This window comes from Asparagus officinalis, chromosome 2 (genome assembly GCF_001876935.1).
Source record: "Asparagus officinalis chromosome 2, Aspof.V1, whole genome shotgun sequence".
NCBI lineage: Eukaryota > Viridiplantae > Streptophyta > Magnoliopsida > Asparagales > Asparagaceae > Asparagus > Asparagus officinalis.
Window position 1 is genome coordinate 80,481,868 of NC_033795.1, and position 17,186 is coordinate 80,499,053.

The 17,186-nt window shown below is 42.5% G+C and overlaps 2 protein-coding genes across 3 annotated transcripts; both read right to left on the reverse strand.

Annotated features, from left to right (window-relative positions):
• Positions 106-1,388, reverse strand: LOC109829676. 2 transcript variants are annotated; one of them, XM_020396721.1, is made up of 2 exons: positions 1,104-1,388; positions 106-610 (listed from the first exon to the last, which is right to left on the reverse strand). In XM_020396721.1, the coding sequence occupies exons 1-2, from the start codon at positions 1,221-1,223 to the stop codon at positions 266-268; spliced, it is 465 nt and encodes a 154-aa protein (XP_020252310.1). In that variant the 5' UTR covers positions 1,224-1,388; the 3' UTR covers positions 106-265. The 2 variants fall into 2 exon arrangements, with proteins under 2 accessions (XP_020252310.1, XP_020252309.1); XM_020396720.1 differs by having other exon boundaries at positions 1,083-1,388.
• LOC109831784 (CASP-like protein 1E1) lies at positions 2,090-11,364 on the reverse strand. The gene is made up of 2 exons (XM_020399206.1): positions 10,994-11,364; positions 2,090-2,577 (listed from the first exon to the last, which is right to left on the reverse strand). The coding sequence occupies exons 1-2, from the start codon at positions 11,317-11,319 to the stop codon at positions 2,241-2,243; spliced, it is 663 nt and encodes a 220-aa protein (XP_020254795.1). The 5' UTR covers positions 11,320-11,364; the 3' UTR covers positions 2,090-2,240.

A 17,186-nucleotide genomic window follows, 5' to 3' on the forward strand; every position in this document is an offset into this window, starting at 1 on the left:
ACACCTGGACTTAAATCATTAGGAGAGCTGATCTCCAATCTTTGCGCTTGAAAGTAAAATTGTCCTTTTTATCAACAGTTTTTTTTACCGTTGCATGCGCCGCAATAACCTGACAGTTTCAGCTTCAGTTTGAAACGTAACCATGTTGCAATACAAGCTTCTGACTACAACCACAACTTCATACTAAAACTGAACCAAGCAACTGCGACTATAACGGATATTTACATTGCGACTACGGTCGCGAGAAACTAAACGGTCGACCGTACTAGAGTGTCATCAGCTCGGCCTTGATCCTCTCCGCGCTTTCCTCCCCATCCAACAACGCGGTGACCGTAACGTCCGTGCATCCATCCTCGCTCGCCACCACCGTCGCCGCCAGCACCTCGGCCTTGTGCTTCTCAAATACCTCTATTACGCGTGCAAAGCGACCGTGGCCAGGAGCAACGCGCAACGCGAAGAACGCTGTTCTGTTGGAGACTGTTATAGTGATGGATGAGTTTCTGCGTCTGTGCAGCTTCTTAGCCCTTTTCTGGGAGTCTAGTGCAGTGACTACTCCTTCAAGGGACTTTATGTAGCTTATTGTTTCGTCGACGACTCTCGTCCTTGTTGCCTGCAGAATGCAACGCGATTGAACTAAAAATCTCAAATAAACTGAAGTTTATATAACAAAAATAAAATGTTCAGTTGGCAACCAAAAGAGAGCAATATGTAAAAAAACAAGAAACAAAACACTGTTTTCTGCAGTTTATAAGGCAAAAATGAGATTACCAATACCAATGAAGTTACCCTTTTGCAGGTTTTGTTAAGTTTGCACGCCAATAATAAAAAAAGTTATAAAAAACCATATTTCAGAAATAAAAACCAAAATACAACAAATTAGAAATAAAAACCAAGTTTGTGACTGATTAAGAGATAGACCTTTGGAAAGAGATTAAAAAAGGGTCTACAACACAATGCAGTTTCATTCACACCAATCAAAGGAAAAGTTGATAAAAACCCATTTTTCAGAAATGAAGTCCAAAACACTTGATTCAGAGGTGGGAAAAAAAGGTGCAAAAAAATGCAAGAAATTAGAGAGAGACCCTAGGAAAGAGATTAGGCACCATGGACTGCAACACAGTGTAAAACTCTGCCATCTTGTCCCTTCGGGATCGCTCGAGCTGCAACGCTTCATTTTTTCTCAGTGAAGCTGGATGAGCTGCTTCAGAGCCATCTTCTTTCATAACTTTGCCCTCTTCGCAACAAGAAACTGAACTGTATTCTTCTGGTCTTCGTTGCCATTGTGCTTATATGTTTGGTTTGGTCTTTGTTGTTCCGTTTAAGGAAATGGGTGATGATGGCAAGTCAAGAAGACATGTTGCCGTTTAAGGAAACAAGATTTGTTGGGATTTTTTTCTTTTGGTGGTTTGTAGTTGTTAAGCTGGGCTGCTGGGGGGAATACTGCAGAGCTACTGTTGAAGGGGTCATCATTGGGCCTATCTCTGGCTCTGATTCTTTTGTCAAAACTTGGGGGTTTCTATTGTAAAATTGCCCCTGAAAAAGGCAAAACTTTTTGATGATATGTCTGCTTTTTTTTGGGTTACCAACCCCTTCAGTGTACTTGATTTATTTTTCTCAGGAAATATCAGGGAGTCAATGTTAAATAGGTATATTTGACTATCTCCTGCTGTCACAATTATTGCCCCTAAAAATGATGTCATATATATATATATATTTTTTTTACAGTCAAGCCCTTCATCCTAGCTTATCTTTATTTTTAACAACTCTTCAAGCCCAATAATTTGGTAGCATAATAGCCCTGCAGGTTAGTTTGATGCATGAAATGATAATAAGAAGGTTACTCTCATATGAAAACGATCATAAAACTTTAATTTACATCCAAAGCATAATTACATCTGAACCTCACATACAAAATCAAGAGCACAATCATTGCAATAAAAATACTGAAACTTTGAAATTTTGAACCAGACAGCTAGCAGTCTTCAAAACTTTTTAACTTAACCTCTGACAGATGTTTTTTTTTTTTTTTTTTTTTTTTTTTTTTTTTTTTTTTTCTGACAGATGTTTTTTTTTTTTTTTTTTTTTTTTTTTTTTTGCAGTTTCTCTAACATTTACAGATTGTCTCTGCTGGTCCCTATTCTCCATCATATACATACTATATATCAATATTTCCTTTACACAAGCAAAAGCTGTAAGCACATCTGAAGCTCAAATACAAAAACCACATTAAATCTTCACATCTAGTCTCCTACATGCATGCCAATTACCTCCAACAAAACTATCACCAGATGTGCTATCGACGCGAACACGGACAACACAATTGCAGCCGTAACGTGAGCACAGAAGGTATTGACAGCATCGCATATTTTTATCCACCCCAACTCTGTGTTTCCATTCTCCATTGTTAAGCTTGTTGTGATTGAGGCTCCGTTGTTCGAGAAGAGAAGGATTAGGAACAGTACATCAGAGATTGCGAAGGACAGTTGGATGTATCTTGAGGTTTCTTTGATGAGGAAGAGTATTGCGAGTGATGAGGCTGAGTAGAGGAACATGAGCACGTTTGTCACTACGAAGTACCTGCAGTTTTTCAAAGACCAGCATTAGTAAACAGCATCTCCAACAGGTTATCTAAAATTTTCTCCAAAATGAGGAAGCAAAAGTCATATTCTTCAAATTATTTTTACACAAACTCCAACAGCTTCCCTATTTTGAAGAATCCATTTTTTCCTCCAAAAATTTGGAGATTGCTGCAGATTTGGGGAAGCTTCCTCATTTTTTCTCCCCCATCCATCTCCAACAGTTTCTCCAAAATTTTCTTCAAAATGGGGAAGCAAAAGTCTATTCTCCAACTAATTTTTACATCAACTCCAACAGCTTCTCCATTTTAAAGAATCCATTTTTTCCTCCAAAAATTTGGAGAATGTTGCAGATTTGGGGAAGCTTCCCCATTTTTTCTCCTCCATCCCTATTTTGGGGAATGAGTTTGGGGAAGCTTCCCCATTTTTTCTCCTCCATCCCTATTTTGGGGAATGAGATGGGGAATCTGTTGGGCCAAAAACCTATTTTGGGGAATGAGATGGGGAATCTGTTGGGCCAAAAACCTAACTAAATTCTCCAAAAATGAGAAATGAGGAAGTTGTTGGAGATGCTCTTAGTTAAGGAATGATGCCGTTCTAAAATTGGGTAAAAACTTCACAAAACCCCCTTTAATGGAAGAAAAGAAATCTAACGGGGTTATGTGTGATGCCCCCTCAACATTCGGGGGGGTTTGTGGAAAAGAAATAGTTAAGGGGTTTATCTCAAAAAGGTCTTTCATGACTCATACTCTCACCCTTTTGACCCGATCAAAGTGAATGCAAAGATTGGCTTCTCTGAGGTGCGTGATTGTGTCACGAACCGCCCCATTTTAGCTCAATTGGGTGCATTTGGACTCACTCATTAAAGGTTGGGTCCATGAAGTTTCTTGGGTTTTCTAGAGTTTTCTTACATATGACAAATATCTTGTATCTAGAAGATTCAAGGAAAGTCTCATGTAAATATCTAGGGAGATATTTTAGGAGAAGGGTCTAGAGACTCAATCCTAACCGTTGGATGTAGGAACAATCTAGAAGGCTAATCATAGCCATTCATTGTAATCTAGCCTCACCTATAAATAGGGGCTAAGGCATTTCCTTTGTACCAAGCAAGAGTTGCTAAGCAATAAAGCAATAAGAGCTTCCACTTCCACTCTTGAGTGTTCTCTTCCCTTCTCTTGAGTGAGTGTTTGAGGGATTAGGCTGACTTAGCCATTCTAGTGAGAGAAAGAGTGACTAAGTGCCGCACGGGTTCGAGTGAGGTTTGTGGTGAAAGAATCAGCCCGTGACATTTGGTATCAGAGCCAAGGTTCAGAAGTGATAATGTCGAGCTCCGACCTTCGTTCCGAAGTAATTGGTGCGGTGGATCCGAAGGATGCTCCAAAGCAACGGAGGGAGAAATCTCGCGACATCATGTCGACATTGGAGGCACGGTTGGCTAAGGTGGAGCTTACCGTGGCGGATAAGATGGAGGCTTTCGACGAGCGCATCGAGAAGCTGGAGTCTGCGGGAGACGAGCTTCGGGAGGAGATGCAGTCGGCCTTGAATTCCGCCGTCGACATGCTACAGCAAGGGATCACATCCGTACGTGAGGAGTGTGCATTCTTACGGAGCCAAGGAGAAATGTTCCTGAAGGAGATGGCTGAATTTAGAGAAAAGTTCGGCCAATATGATGCTATCTTGGCAACTCGAGGTATGATTTCACAACCTTTCATGGCTAAAGATACTCCTAAACCGAAGCCGTATAAAGGAGCTAGGGGTGCCCGGGAGATTGATAACTTCCTATGGAACATGGAAGTATACTTCAATGCTGCCGGATATAGGGATGATGCATCCAAGCTCCAAGCCATACCTCTTTATCTCGAAGACATCGCTACATTGTGGTGGCGTAGACGATGTGAGGATATGAAAAAGGGTACGTGTTCCATCACTACTTGGGAAGAATTCAAGGCGGATCTGAAGCGGCAATTCTACCCGGAGAATGCTGAGGATGAGGCTCGAGGCAAACTCTGTCGCCTTACTCAGAAAGGTTCAATTCGGGATTATGTTAAAGAATTTTCAGAGTTGCTGCTGGAGATTCCGTACATGGGCGAGAAGGACTCTCTATTTTCGTTCATGGATGGCCTCGCGGGATGGGGCAAGATGGAGTTACAAAGGCGTGGCGTCCAGACTCTTGCCCAAGCAATGCAAGTAGCCGAGTCGCTGATCGAGTTCAAAAAGGTGAACGACTCGTCCAAGCCAAAGGATAAGAAGGGTAAGCCTGCTAAAGGTGGGGGAGAGAAGGACAAGCCATCCAAAGAGTTCCCACCTAAGTCAACGTCCGAGAAAGGTAAGTCCTATGACAACTCTAAAGGAGGTGACCGTTCAAAGAAGTTGGCATGCTACTTCTGCAGCGGTCTATGACAACTCTAAAGGAGGTGACCGTTCAAAGAAGTTGGCATGCTACTTCTGCAGCGGTCCGCATAAGGCTATGGACTGTCCCAAGAGGGCCAATCTTGCGGCCCTAGTTCAGAGAGAAGAGGAGAAGCAAAATGAGGAGATCCGAATCAACTCACTTTGCCTTCTCAATGCGATCAAGGCAAAGGTAGATACAAGGCCTCGAGGGGCGATGTTCGTCGAGACAATCATTTCAGGCAAGACCTTCAAGGCCCTTCTGGATACAGGTGCTTCTCATCTCTTGGTTTCTCGCGATGTTGCTAGTAGGTTGAATCTCAAGATCACCAAGGGAGGGGGTGTCATCAAAGCTGTTAATTTAAATCCCACTCCTATCGCTGGCGTGGCTCAGAAGGTGGATGTAAGCATCGGAGAATGGTGCGGCCAAGAAGACTTGACGGTCGTGACCATGGATGACTTTGACGTAGTGCTTGGCTTGGAATTTTTGGACAAGGTAAAGGCCGTGTTGGTTCCATACACCAACACAATGTGCATCCTAGAGGGCAAGGCGTGCACTGTTCCGATCAAGCGCGAGAGTGTGACTTCTAAAATGCTCTCGGCCTTACAAGTATCCAAGGGCGTCCGTCGACATGAGCCAACTTTCATTACCACAGCTAGGGTGGAGGAAGACTCACACCAGGGAGAAGACGTGCCCAAGGAAATCCAAAGTGTCTTGGAGGAGTACCAAGACATCATGCCCGCAAAGCTGCCAAGTAAGCTCTCACCTAGGAGAGAGGTGGATCATAAGATCGAGCTCGAGTCAGGAGCTCGTCCCCCAGCCATGGGTCCTTATCGCATGGCGCCACCGGAGTTGGAGGAACTTCAGAAGCAATTGAAAGAGTTGCTGGATGCCGGGTACATTCGTCCGTCCAAAGCTCCATACGGTGCCCCGGTATTGTTCCAGAAGAAGCATGATGGGTCATTGCGGCTATGCATCGACTACCGGGCACTAAACAAGATCACGGTAAAGAACAAGTATCCCATTCCTTTAATTGAGGACTTATTCGATAGATTGGGGCAGGCAAGGTACTTCACTAAGCTTGATTTGCGCTCGGGATACTATCAAGTGCGGATTGCTGAAGGAGATGAACCAAAAACGACATGCGTGACTAGGTACGGCTCTTATGAATTCCTAGTTATGCCGTTTGGTCTTACCAATGCCCCAGCTACCTTCTGCACTATGATGAATAAAGTATTGGAGCCTTTCCTCGACCATTTTGTGGTGGTCTACTTGGACGATATTATGATTTATAGTCAAACCATGGACGAGCATGTGGAACACTTGAGGCAGGTGTTCCAGACACTTAGGAGTAACGAGCTATATGTGAAGAGAGAAAAGTGCTCGTTCGCACAGGAGGAGGTGGTCTTTTTAGGCCACATCATTGGAGGAGGCAAAATCCGCATGGATCAAGCTAAGATACGAGCCATACTGGAGTGGGAGCCTCCTACCAAGGTGACGGAGCTGCGATCATTTCTGGGTTTGGTGAACTACTATCGAAGATTCATCAAGAGCTCCTACCAAGGTGACGGAGCTGCGATCATTTCTGGGTTTGGTGAACTACTATCGAAGATTCATCAAGATCTATTCAGCATTGGCGGCTCCACTGACAGACTTGTTGAAGAAGAATCAGGCATGGGATTGGAGTCCAAAATGTCAGGGGGCATTTGAAGGTTTGAAGAGAGCTGTGACGGAGGAACCAGTTCTCACCCTTTCCAACTTTAGCAAGCCTTATGAAGTGCACACTGATACGAGTGACTTCGCAATTGGAGGGGTGTTGATGCAAGAAGGACACCCCGCCGCCTATGAGAGTCGGAAGTTAAACGACACCGAGAAGCGGTACACCATCCAAGAGAAGGAGATGACGACCGTGGTCCACTGTCTCAGAGTTTGGAGGCACTACCTACTTGGAGCCAAGTTCATTGTGAAGACAGACAATGTGGCCACCAGCTATTTCCAGACTCAGAAGAAGTTATCTCCTAAGCAGGCACGATGGCAGGACTTCTTGGCAGAGTTTGACTATGTGCTCGAGTACAAACCGGGAAAAATCAACTCAGTGGCGGATGCATTGAGCCGGAAGGCAGATCTTGCTGCTATGGTGAGTCATCCCCAGAGCACGTTACTTGATCGTATTAAGGAAGGTTTGTCTCATGATCCTATAGCCAAGAACATGGTGGAGTACACAAAGGAAGGCAAGACTCGAAGGTTCTGGCTAGATGGAGACCTACTTTACACCAAAGGAAGACGGGTATATGTGCCATTGTTTGGGAATCTAAGGCGAGAGATCCTTAAAGAATGTCATGACTCTCAATGGGCGGGACATCCAGGTGTGCATCGAACTCTAGCTCTTGCAGAGGAGACGTATTATTGGCCTCGTATGAGGGATGATGTTGAGGCCTATGTGAAGACTTGTCTTGTGTGCCAACAAGACAAGACAAAGCAGAGAGCACCGGCCGGACTATTAGAGCCATTACCTATTCCGGAGCGACCTTGGGAGAGCATCTCCATGGACTTCATCATGGGTCTACCAAAGTCAGATGGATGCAGCATTATTATGGTGGTGGTTGACCGGTTCTCTAAGTACGGTATTTTCATTCCAGCCCCAGCTAAGTGTCCAGCCGAGGTAGCAGCACCACTATTTCTGAAGCACGTGGTGAAGTATTGGGGGCTACCAAAATCCATCGTAAGCGATCGGGATGGCCGCTTCACAGGGAGATTCTGGACAGAACTCTTCAAGCTCATGGGGTCAGATCTAAACTTCTCCACTAGCTTTCACCCTCAGACAGATGGGAAGACGGAGCGGGTGAACGGCTTGTTGGAGGTATACTTGAGGCACTATGTGAGTGCCAACCAACAGGATTGGGCGAAGCTACTAGACATAGCCCAGTTCTCCTACAATTTGCAAAGGAGTGAGTCTACCGGGAGGAGCCCATTTGAGATCGTCACAGGTCAACAACCACTCACTCCAAACTCTATTGCTATAGGCTATAAGGGAAATAGCCCAGCCGCATACAAATTTGCCAAGGGGTGGCAAGATCAGAATGAATTGGCACGCTCGTGCTTGAACAAGGCGGCAAAGAAGATGCAGAAATGGGCCGACAAGAAGCGAAGGCATATGGAGTATCAAGTTGGAGACTTGGTCCTTGTCAGGCTTTCCACGTTAGATCGACATAAAGGGTTGCACAAGAGCTTGATACGCAAGTATGAGAGCCCATTTCCGATCGAGAAAAAGGTGGGGAACGTAGCTTATAAGGTAAAGCTTCCCCCAACCGTGAAGTATCATCCGGTCTTCCATGTGAGCATGTTGAAGCCATATCATCAGGACACGGAAGATCCAGATAGAGGAAAGTCTAGTCGAGCGCCAGCCGGGATTCGCATGGAGTTCGACAAGGAGGCCGAAGAAATTCTTGCGGATAGGATGGTTCGTGAAGCCAACAACCACCCGAGGTTAGAGTACTTTGTGAAGTGGAAAGGCTTGCCCGACAGTGAGAACAGCTGGGAACCGGCGCGATCCTTGTGGCAGTTTGAAGACTTGATCGAGAAGTTCCGCCAAGAGAAGGCTAAGCGATGAGGGCATCGCCCGGATAGGTGGGGGAGAATGTCACGAACCGCCCCATTTTAGCTCAATTGGGTGCATTTGGACTCACTCATTAAAGGTTGGGTCCATGAAGTTTCTTGGGTTTTCTAGAGTTTTCTTACATATGACAAATATCTTGTATCTAGAAGATTCAAGGAAAGTCTCATGTAAATATCTAGGGAGATATTTTAGGAGAAGTGAGTGAGTGTTTGAGGGATTAGGCTGACTTAGCCATTCTAGTGAGAGAAAGAGTGACTAAGTGCCGCACGGGTTCGAGTGAGGTTTGTGGTGAAAGAAGCAGCCCGTGACAATTGCAGGATGCCACCGTAAAACTTTATAATTAAATATAGATACCATGTTATCCTTCAGAATATTAAAATGTTCATGAAGTATCCACTGACAATTTTGACAAAGACTGCTCCGATAACTCTTTTTTAACCACTCTCAATGGAAATAGAACTTTTCATCAGTCTTTGCACTCTACAATTAAAAAATGCCATATAATGCTAGTATATATGGAGAGTGGAACGTGAAGTCTTCAGTGGTCTCTATCAGTTTGCATTTGAAGAAATTTTCTAAGCAAACCCATTCATAATTTTTTTTTCTAAAAATAGACCCTATTGAGTTTTTTTTTTACAAAAATCGATCCATTTTGTTTTATTTCGGTTTCTAAATAGTCGGGGTTGCCAACCCCGACTATTTAGTGCATAAAGTGTTAGGGTTTAGGGTTATAATTGGGGGTTTACAACCTGCTAAATAGTCGGGGTTGACAACCCCGACTATTTAATTAGGAACCGGATTAAGATAAACCGGGTCTATTTTTGTAAATAAAACTCAATGGGTCTATTTTTTGGAAAAAAAAATGAATGAGTTTATTTAGAACATTTCTTCGTTTGCATTTCATATTAGTAGTAATTCATCAGCACATACTTCCAAAACCTCCCCCTTCTTCTTCTAATTTTCAGATTGTAGTTCAGAGATAGTAATATCAGAAACAGAACACAACTAAATAGTGGAGACACTTCAAGTTTCCGGGACTTAGTGGAGACACTTCAAGTGTCCGGACCTTAGTGGAGACACTTCAAGTGTCCGGGCCTTAGTGGAGACACTTCAAGTATCTGGGACTTAGCGGAGACACTCCAAGTGTCTCGGTCATGGTAGAGATTGTCTCGCTTTGAAACTCGAGGGGTCTATTTTTAATAAACATAATTCCGAGTTCGGACGACGAAAATACAGCGAAAATGTCAGAGGCGCGGCTGATCAGTATCCGGGCCTTAGTGGAGACACTTCAAGTGTCCGGGACTTAGTGGAGACACTTCAAGTGTCCGGACCTTAGTGGAGACACTTCAAGTGTCCGGGCCTTAGTGGAGACACTTCAAGTATCTGGGACTTAGCGGAGACACTCCAAGTGTCTCGGTCCTGGTAGAGACTGTCTCGCTTTGAATCTGAAGAAGCTCAAAAGATGAAAGTTGTAGATTTCTCCTTCATATTTCTAACACATCCTGGATAAACTTCATTCCGTGATCGACTCATTTTGTCTTAATTCGGTTTCTTAATAGTCGGGGTTACCAACCCTGACTATTTAGTGCATAAAGTGTAAGGGTTTAGGGTTATAATTAGGGGTTTACAACCTCCTAAATAGTCGGGGTTGACAACTCCGACTATTTAGGAACCGGATTAAGATAAACTGGGTCTATTTTTGTAAATAAAACTCGAGGGGTCTATTTTTTGAAAAAAAAATGAATGTGTTTATTTAGAAAATTTCTTCGTTTGCATTTCATAATAGAAGTAATTCATCAGCACATACTTCCAAAACCTCCCCCCTTCTTCTAATTTTCAGATTGTAGTTCAGAGATAGTAATATCAGAAACAGAACACAACTATTCTAGTTGTACTTTTACAATCTCATCACAAACTTTTAAACCAAAATTAGTATTTCATTAGTTCTAGCTCTCATCCTGAAATCAAACACATCAAACTAATTAACATGTAGCTCTAATCCTTTGTATATCCTATTATGCATGATACGATAGAAACACTAACTCAAAATTTCAGATCAAACACATCCAAAACTCAAGCATATGACCATGATTTATGGGACTAAGTTACCTACAAGTACTAAAATGTCAACCATGGATGATGGAAATAGTAGCTCTAGATTTAAAAACCAAACACATACCAAACTAATTATGATGCAATTGTGATGACATATATTTGCCTAGTTAAAAAAAATCTTATCCATATGTGACTAAATATTCTAGATACACGGCAAGCTTGGATGATATATAAACGTTCTAGATCTAGATTTCAAATCTAACATATTCAAGATTATGATATGGTCATGACGTACAAATATTTTTCCTAATTATCAACATGGGACTAAATCTTGATGGAAGAATGGAGAAGGCTTACACAAGAGCAGAGGAGTATTTTGCTCGAACCGTTTCGATGAAATTTGCAGTCTTCATGGTGATAGGGTCAGTGACGGAGACTCTGGTTCTACCCTTCCCCGTGCCCATCACAATTGCGGCGATGAAAGTTAAGATCAAGGTAGTTGATCTGAGGATGAGTATTGCTAGTTGAATCCTTGAGCTTGATAGAAATTTTGATGATGATGGTGGTGATGATGATGATGGTCTAAAGTTGTATCCATCAAAGGTGGATCTTGAATTGTTGTATCCATGGCTTGCAACAACATCTTGCGTTCCATTGGAGGTAGGCTTGATTTGTGGCTCCATTCGAGAGAGAGAGAGAGAGAGAGAGAGATGTTTCTTAGTGGGAAAGGATTCTCATGTGGTCATAGTCATAAGTCATGTGGGTATTTAGTTTTTTAGGCAAGTTTTGGTCCACTAAGAGGTCCGTTTGGTTCGTTTTCTACAAACCCAAGTTTGGGAGATTAGTCATGGGAAATAGGTTGTGGTTCCCATTGTTACGTTTTCAAACCTATTTCATGACCTTTTTTTGGAGGAAATGCGTTTTCTTAAATTTGGGACTCTATAGCATTATTATCTTAATAGTGGATGGGTCTCACATGCACAACATCTTTTTTTTTTCTCTCAACAAAACACAAGGAAAGGAAATCAAACACATTCACATGAGTGTGTTGGATGTTTTGATTATCTTTTCTTAGTTTCTCAGCCAACCAAACAGCCTTTCTCGGAGACAACAAGAGAGGGTTATTTAATAATGGAAGTTAAAAACAGTATACTAATAGAACACAGATAGAAGGGTTTCCTTCCTTATTACTTTAAGCAGAATCACAAAAGCTCATGCAGGTAATGTAGGAGAAGAGGCTTACAATTTTTAAGTAAAATTTTAATAAAATTAAAGTTAGATAAAGAAAATTAAAGGCAAGTTGGAAAAAGAAAGATAGAAAAAGGAGGAGAGAAGATTGATGCTTTATGCTTTAACAAGTAGTTGGAAGCACTTTATCTATGTGGATCCAAGAACATGATTCTATAAAATACCACTGTCTCGTTTCAAGATGCGGATCCAATTGAAAACCATTAAGCAGCCAAACAAAGCAATAAATAAGAGTTAATCAATTAAAAAAATTGAAAAAAAAGGTGTTTTAACAAAGCAGACAGCTAAAAAGGCTGAGGTGGGCAAAGCTTGCAAATGAGTGGTCGCCTTTGGATTTGGGAAAGTTAGGTTCTCAAGTGTATCCAAGCTTTAGACTAGCGTAATCGATAAAATCATCAATTTTGTTGGATAGAGTAGTATTTTAATAATTTGTTAATATTTTGACATTAAAATATTGCAACCGCAGACTAGCCGGGGGTATTTCCCCGTAGTTGATGAGTTCAATATAGTTTTGAAAATACTGAGATTTAGGGGATAATTTTATAGATATATATGAATGATCTAAGCGCGCACACAAATATAAGTATACGAAACAATATAGTTTACTATCAAATCTAATCTTATCTAATTGACAAAGACTGGCTGAGGTCATTTTCAAGCTTATCTTTGATTAACAAGTCAAATATGTGCCATTAAGTTGATCTTACGTTCATTATAATAATTAAGTTTTACCAAATTAAACATTATGCTAATCACAAATGTTTTTTTAGAAGCGGCGAAAATATTGGAGAAGATCAGGAAAAATGGAGCTGACAGACATTCGGGTGCTCTCCGGTCGACCAGCAACGTGCACGACTTAGTACAGATTCTAGATTTTTGGCCGGTCGACCGCGATGATTTCGACGGTCGATTTGCAAGACACTGTAATTGAATTTTGGGTTCTGTCGTTCTGTCCGGTCGACCGCGATTCGAGTGGGTCTGATTGCAGTTTCCTGTTCTGGTTGGGATTGCTGTTTGATATAAATAGCAACCACGTTTTAGGGTTTTTTAGGAGCAGTCAAGGGGATATTTTGAGCACAAAAAAGAGGTATTTTCTGGAGCTATTTGTTAGAGTTTTGTTTGAGAGATTAAGAGTTTTGTTGGTGAGATTAATTGGTGAGTTTGAGTGATTTGTAATCTCAGTTTGTACTATTCTTCTCTATTAGTGAAAACATCATCCTTTTTTTGCCCCGTGGACGTAGGCAACTTGCCGAACCATGTAAAAAATTGGTTGTTTGTGTTTGTGCCATTATTTTGCATTGTTTGGCTTTCTCTCTTGGTGTTTGTGTTTGGTTCATCGCAGCAAAACGATTGGTGGCTTCTGTGCACAACAAGTGGTATCAGAGCTTGGGCTACACTTGGGCTAGTTGGAGGAGTAGATCACTTTAGAAGTTCGTCTAGGGCTTCAGTTAGTGATAAATGTGGGATTTTTACTATTGTGGATTTTGTCTACCGTCGTGTGGGGGTGAGATCTTTTGGAGGCCCTTGTTAGGGTTTCAGTTGGAGGTAAAAATCTCTCTTTTTCAGTTTGGATCTATTCTTCGTTTGTTCCGCATTGGTTTGTTGGTGCTTTGAGAAAGATGGCCGAGAAAGAAGGAGTTGTGAATGGTACTTCTGGCGTGAAGACTGTCCATAGTTTGAGTATTCACTCTATGAAGATAGATGTGGAGAAGTTTAATGACACGAATAATTTTGGTTTATGGAGAGGTGCTTTGACCTGCAATTTGAAGTCCTGTGAGCACATTAGTATGAGCAAGAAGACCGATGTGGAGTTTGACACTTCTATTCACTGAGCAAAGGGTCTTCTAGGTGATGTTCATTTAGGCATTTGGGGGCCATCTAAGGAGGCATTATTAGGAGGTAATCGGTATTTGATTTTCTATGTTGGGGATTGTTCTAGGCATTTGTGGGTTGCAATCAAGTCCCGTTGGTATGAAGTCCTAGAAGTCAACAACAGGTGGAGGAAGTGTATTGGCGGAAAGGTAACACGACGTTCTATTTTTGGTAGGGGTTCTTTTCTGCATTTGTACTGAGCTCATGGTAGTTTGAGGCACTTCATTAGAGAGGAAACATTGGGGCGACAAGATGAAGTGACAGTTTTGATGGGTCGTTCCTTACTGGAGGAGGATCGACGTTTGATGTCGAGCATTGATTTTGGTGTTCGGGCTTCGACATATTTGGGTCATCTTAGTCATAGGTTGTCGACTGCTGCGTTTAGGGATTTTGGATCTGATAGAGCTGCTTCAGATTTTAGGACACTTCAGATGTTTGGTTGTCCAGCATATTGTTACATCGAGGAAGTGAAATTTGATCCGAGTGCACATTTGGGATTCAGAGGCGTGATTGGTTATTAGGTATTGGCTTCTGATTTTGTTCTGAACAGGTATGTCACATTTGACTCTTGGCAAGTGGAGAGTATTGGACAGATCGTTAGGATATCACAGCAGGTGGAGATGATGCTACTCCACGTTGGGTAGAGATTACTCCATGTACTCCAGATCATACTGTATCGTCTGAGATTCCAGCTGAGGTGACACAGTTTGGGGATCATATTGATGTGGATGCAGATGATGAGTTGGTTGTTTCGAGTGTAGCTGGTGACATAGTTTGGATTTAGATATCACCTTGTTGGTTCACCTCAGGTGAAGGTGTTTGGTTTGTTTCACTTTGGGGCCATTCGGAGAGCTACCAGTCGCAGATTTGTTGGTGAAGAGTTGATAACTCTTCTATTGGATTGGATTGAGGACCTTTGGAGGCTATTTGGGTGAACTACGTGAATGCTTGAATCCTTGGGCAAGAGGATACGTAGGCAGTCATTTACGATACAGCCAGTTTGGTGAGTTGATACCGACATTTAGAGTTTGTTCGCATTCTCATTTAGGTCTCGACTTGTTGTGGATTGAGTCCGCTGTCGTGAATTTATTTCACTTCGTAGTGGACACAACAAGTGAGGCATTTGGTTTGGTTGGTATTGGCTCAGTTTTGGGAAAACTTTGCTGGGGTGGAGAATTGTAGAAATGACGAAAACATTGGAGAAGATTAGGAAAAATGGAGCTGACAGACATTCGGGTGCTCTCCGGGCGATCGCGAGCTTTGGCACGGTCGACCGGCAACATGCACGACTAAGGAAAGATTCTGGATTTTTGGTCGGTCGACCGTGATGATTCCAGCGATCGACCGCCAGACACTGTAATTGAGTTTTGGATTCTGTTGTTCTGTCCGGTCTACCGCGGCGTCAAGTGCGATCGGACGCAATTCGGGTTTGGGCCTGATTGCAGTTTCATGTTCTGTTTGGGATTGTTGTTTGATATAAATAACAACCATGTTTAGGTTTTTTAGGAGCAGCCAAGGGGATATTTTGAGCACAGAAAAGATGTATTTTCTGGAGCTATTGGTTAGGATTTTGTTTAAGAGATTAAGAGCTTTGTTGGTGAGATTAATTGGTGAGTTTGAGTGATTTGTAATCTCAGTTTGTACTCTTCTTCTTTATTAGTGAAAACCTCATCCCCTTCTTACCTCGTGGACGTAGGAAACTTGCCGAACCACATAAAAAATTAGTTGTTTGTGTTTGTGCCATTATTTTGCATTGTTTGGCTTTCTCGCTCGGCGTTTATGTTTGGTTCCTCGAAGCACAACGATTGGTGGCTTCCGCGCACAACATGTTTCACATGCTGATCATGTTTATCTAATCTCTTTAATTACGTGCACTTCGTTCTCTTGCTCTACACGCGACGCTCCTTGCTCGCGGAGCGGCATACCAAAAAAAAAAGGCTTCCTCCTCCGACATTAACTACCATCTAGTAAAGTTCTCTATCCTTTTTCTCAACAATGGAGATAAAGAATGGACTAGAGCGGCCATGCTTCTCGAGACAATTTAGTATTTCAACAAGTTTCTTTTTTGAAAATTGATTCTTCTTTTTGTTTAGAATCCATTCCCCCCTCCTGCAGCCAGTCCCCTCTCCCATCTAGTTCATCCATTTTATTGAGAATTCGACCTTTTAGGGAAAGGATGGTTTCGTATAGATTGAAATATCCTTGGTTTTGAATACACGAGGAGTAGTGAATCTTGTTCTACCAACGTAGTTGGTGGAGCAGCTATAGACGCGGTAACCCGTGTTCGGGCTGCTGGCTCGGGCGCAGGAGAAAGGATGGAGTTCACCTCTCCCGCGCTCTCGTTATTAGGAGTAGATATCAAATACCCTAACGAGGAAGAGCAACTCGCTGCCCGCCCTGACATCTCATGAATAGCATCCGACAACCATTTTGAATAACCTTCTAGGCTCACCCCTGGAGGAACCAAGGGGGCTGATAGGCCCAAAAGATGATGGGGATGCTCATAAGGAGGAACCACCGTCCCTGCCTCGGGCAAGGAAAGAATTTTTGACCCCGAAGATGAGCCCACCTCCAACATAGTATTAGAAGTCTTACTACTACCAGTAGTATATACGGTTGTTGTTTGACAAAAAGGTTCTACCGCTTCCCACAGGTCAGATGGAAACATGCTAACACCACTGTACGTACTTTTCCCCTTTGCCCTATCACTAGTGGTTACTCCCGATCCGAAGCACCCCTTTTCCATTCATAGAGAGATCCAATTGTCAAAATCAATAAAAAGGCCATCATTAGAGCAAACAAAGCAATAGCTTCCGTTAGAAGCCTAAAATGGCATAACCGAATAGTTGTTTAGCTAATGAAGGATTTCGCGCCATAGAATTTTCTTTTCATTCACCCCGGCGCAATTTACGTCACAGCTGCCTTCTTGCTGCAACTATACTACGATATTTTCAGTCGAACTAGCCTTACTTTTTTTATTGTTATTCCTCATTCCTACTCCTGCCCTTTTATCTTAGAATAAGAAGAGACTTGATGAATGACTGACCTATTGGTGTAGTAAGAAGAATTCCATTCCTCTCGCTTTTACTCGAGTCACTTTGTCCCTCTCAAAGTCAAAAGAGTCCTTTTTTTCCGCTTGCTGGAACCAGATGTAAGAGAGAAGGACTCGCACTCTAGATAACTGGCCTGGAAGTAATTAGATTAAGCCTGGCTGGTAATATGCGCAGATCAATTTTCTTTCATTAGCTTGAAAACTGCTTTGACTCACTTTCAGGAGGGAGATTTTGAATTCCTTACTCATTGGCCTTTAACCCCGCTTGAAAAGTCACTGCCCTGTTGGCTCGAGAGCAAGAAAAGAAAAAGGAGAAAGCAGGATGGCTACGACGAGGATATGAGAGTGAGGGATAGCGCGAAAGGGGGAAGGGCGATT

What these genes read in the sequence shown, in the direction of transcription:
- LOC109831784 (XM_020399206.1), bottom strand. Translation starts at nt 11,319, where the DNA reads ATGGAGCCACAAATCAAGCCTACCTCCAATGGAACGCAAGATGTTGTT. An exon ending in AAATACTCCTCTGCTCTTGT is followed by an intron (nt 2,578 to 10,993) that starts GTAAGCCTTCTC and finishes GAAAAACTGCAG; the next exon opens with GTACTTCGTAGTGACAAACG.
- LOC109829676 (XM_020396720.1), bottom strand. Translation starts at nt 1,223, where the DNA reads ATGAAAGAAGATGGCTCTGAAGCAGCTCATCCAGCTTCACTGAGAAAA. An exon ending in TGCCTAATCTCTTTCCTAGG is followed by an intron (nt 611 to 1,082) that starts GTCTCTCTCTAA and finishes TGCATTCTGCAG; the next exon opens with GCAACAAGGACGAGAGTCGT.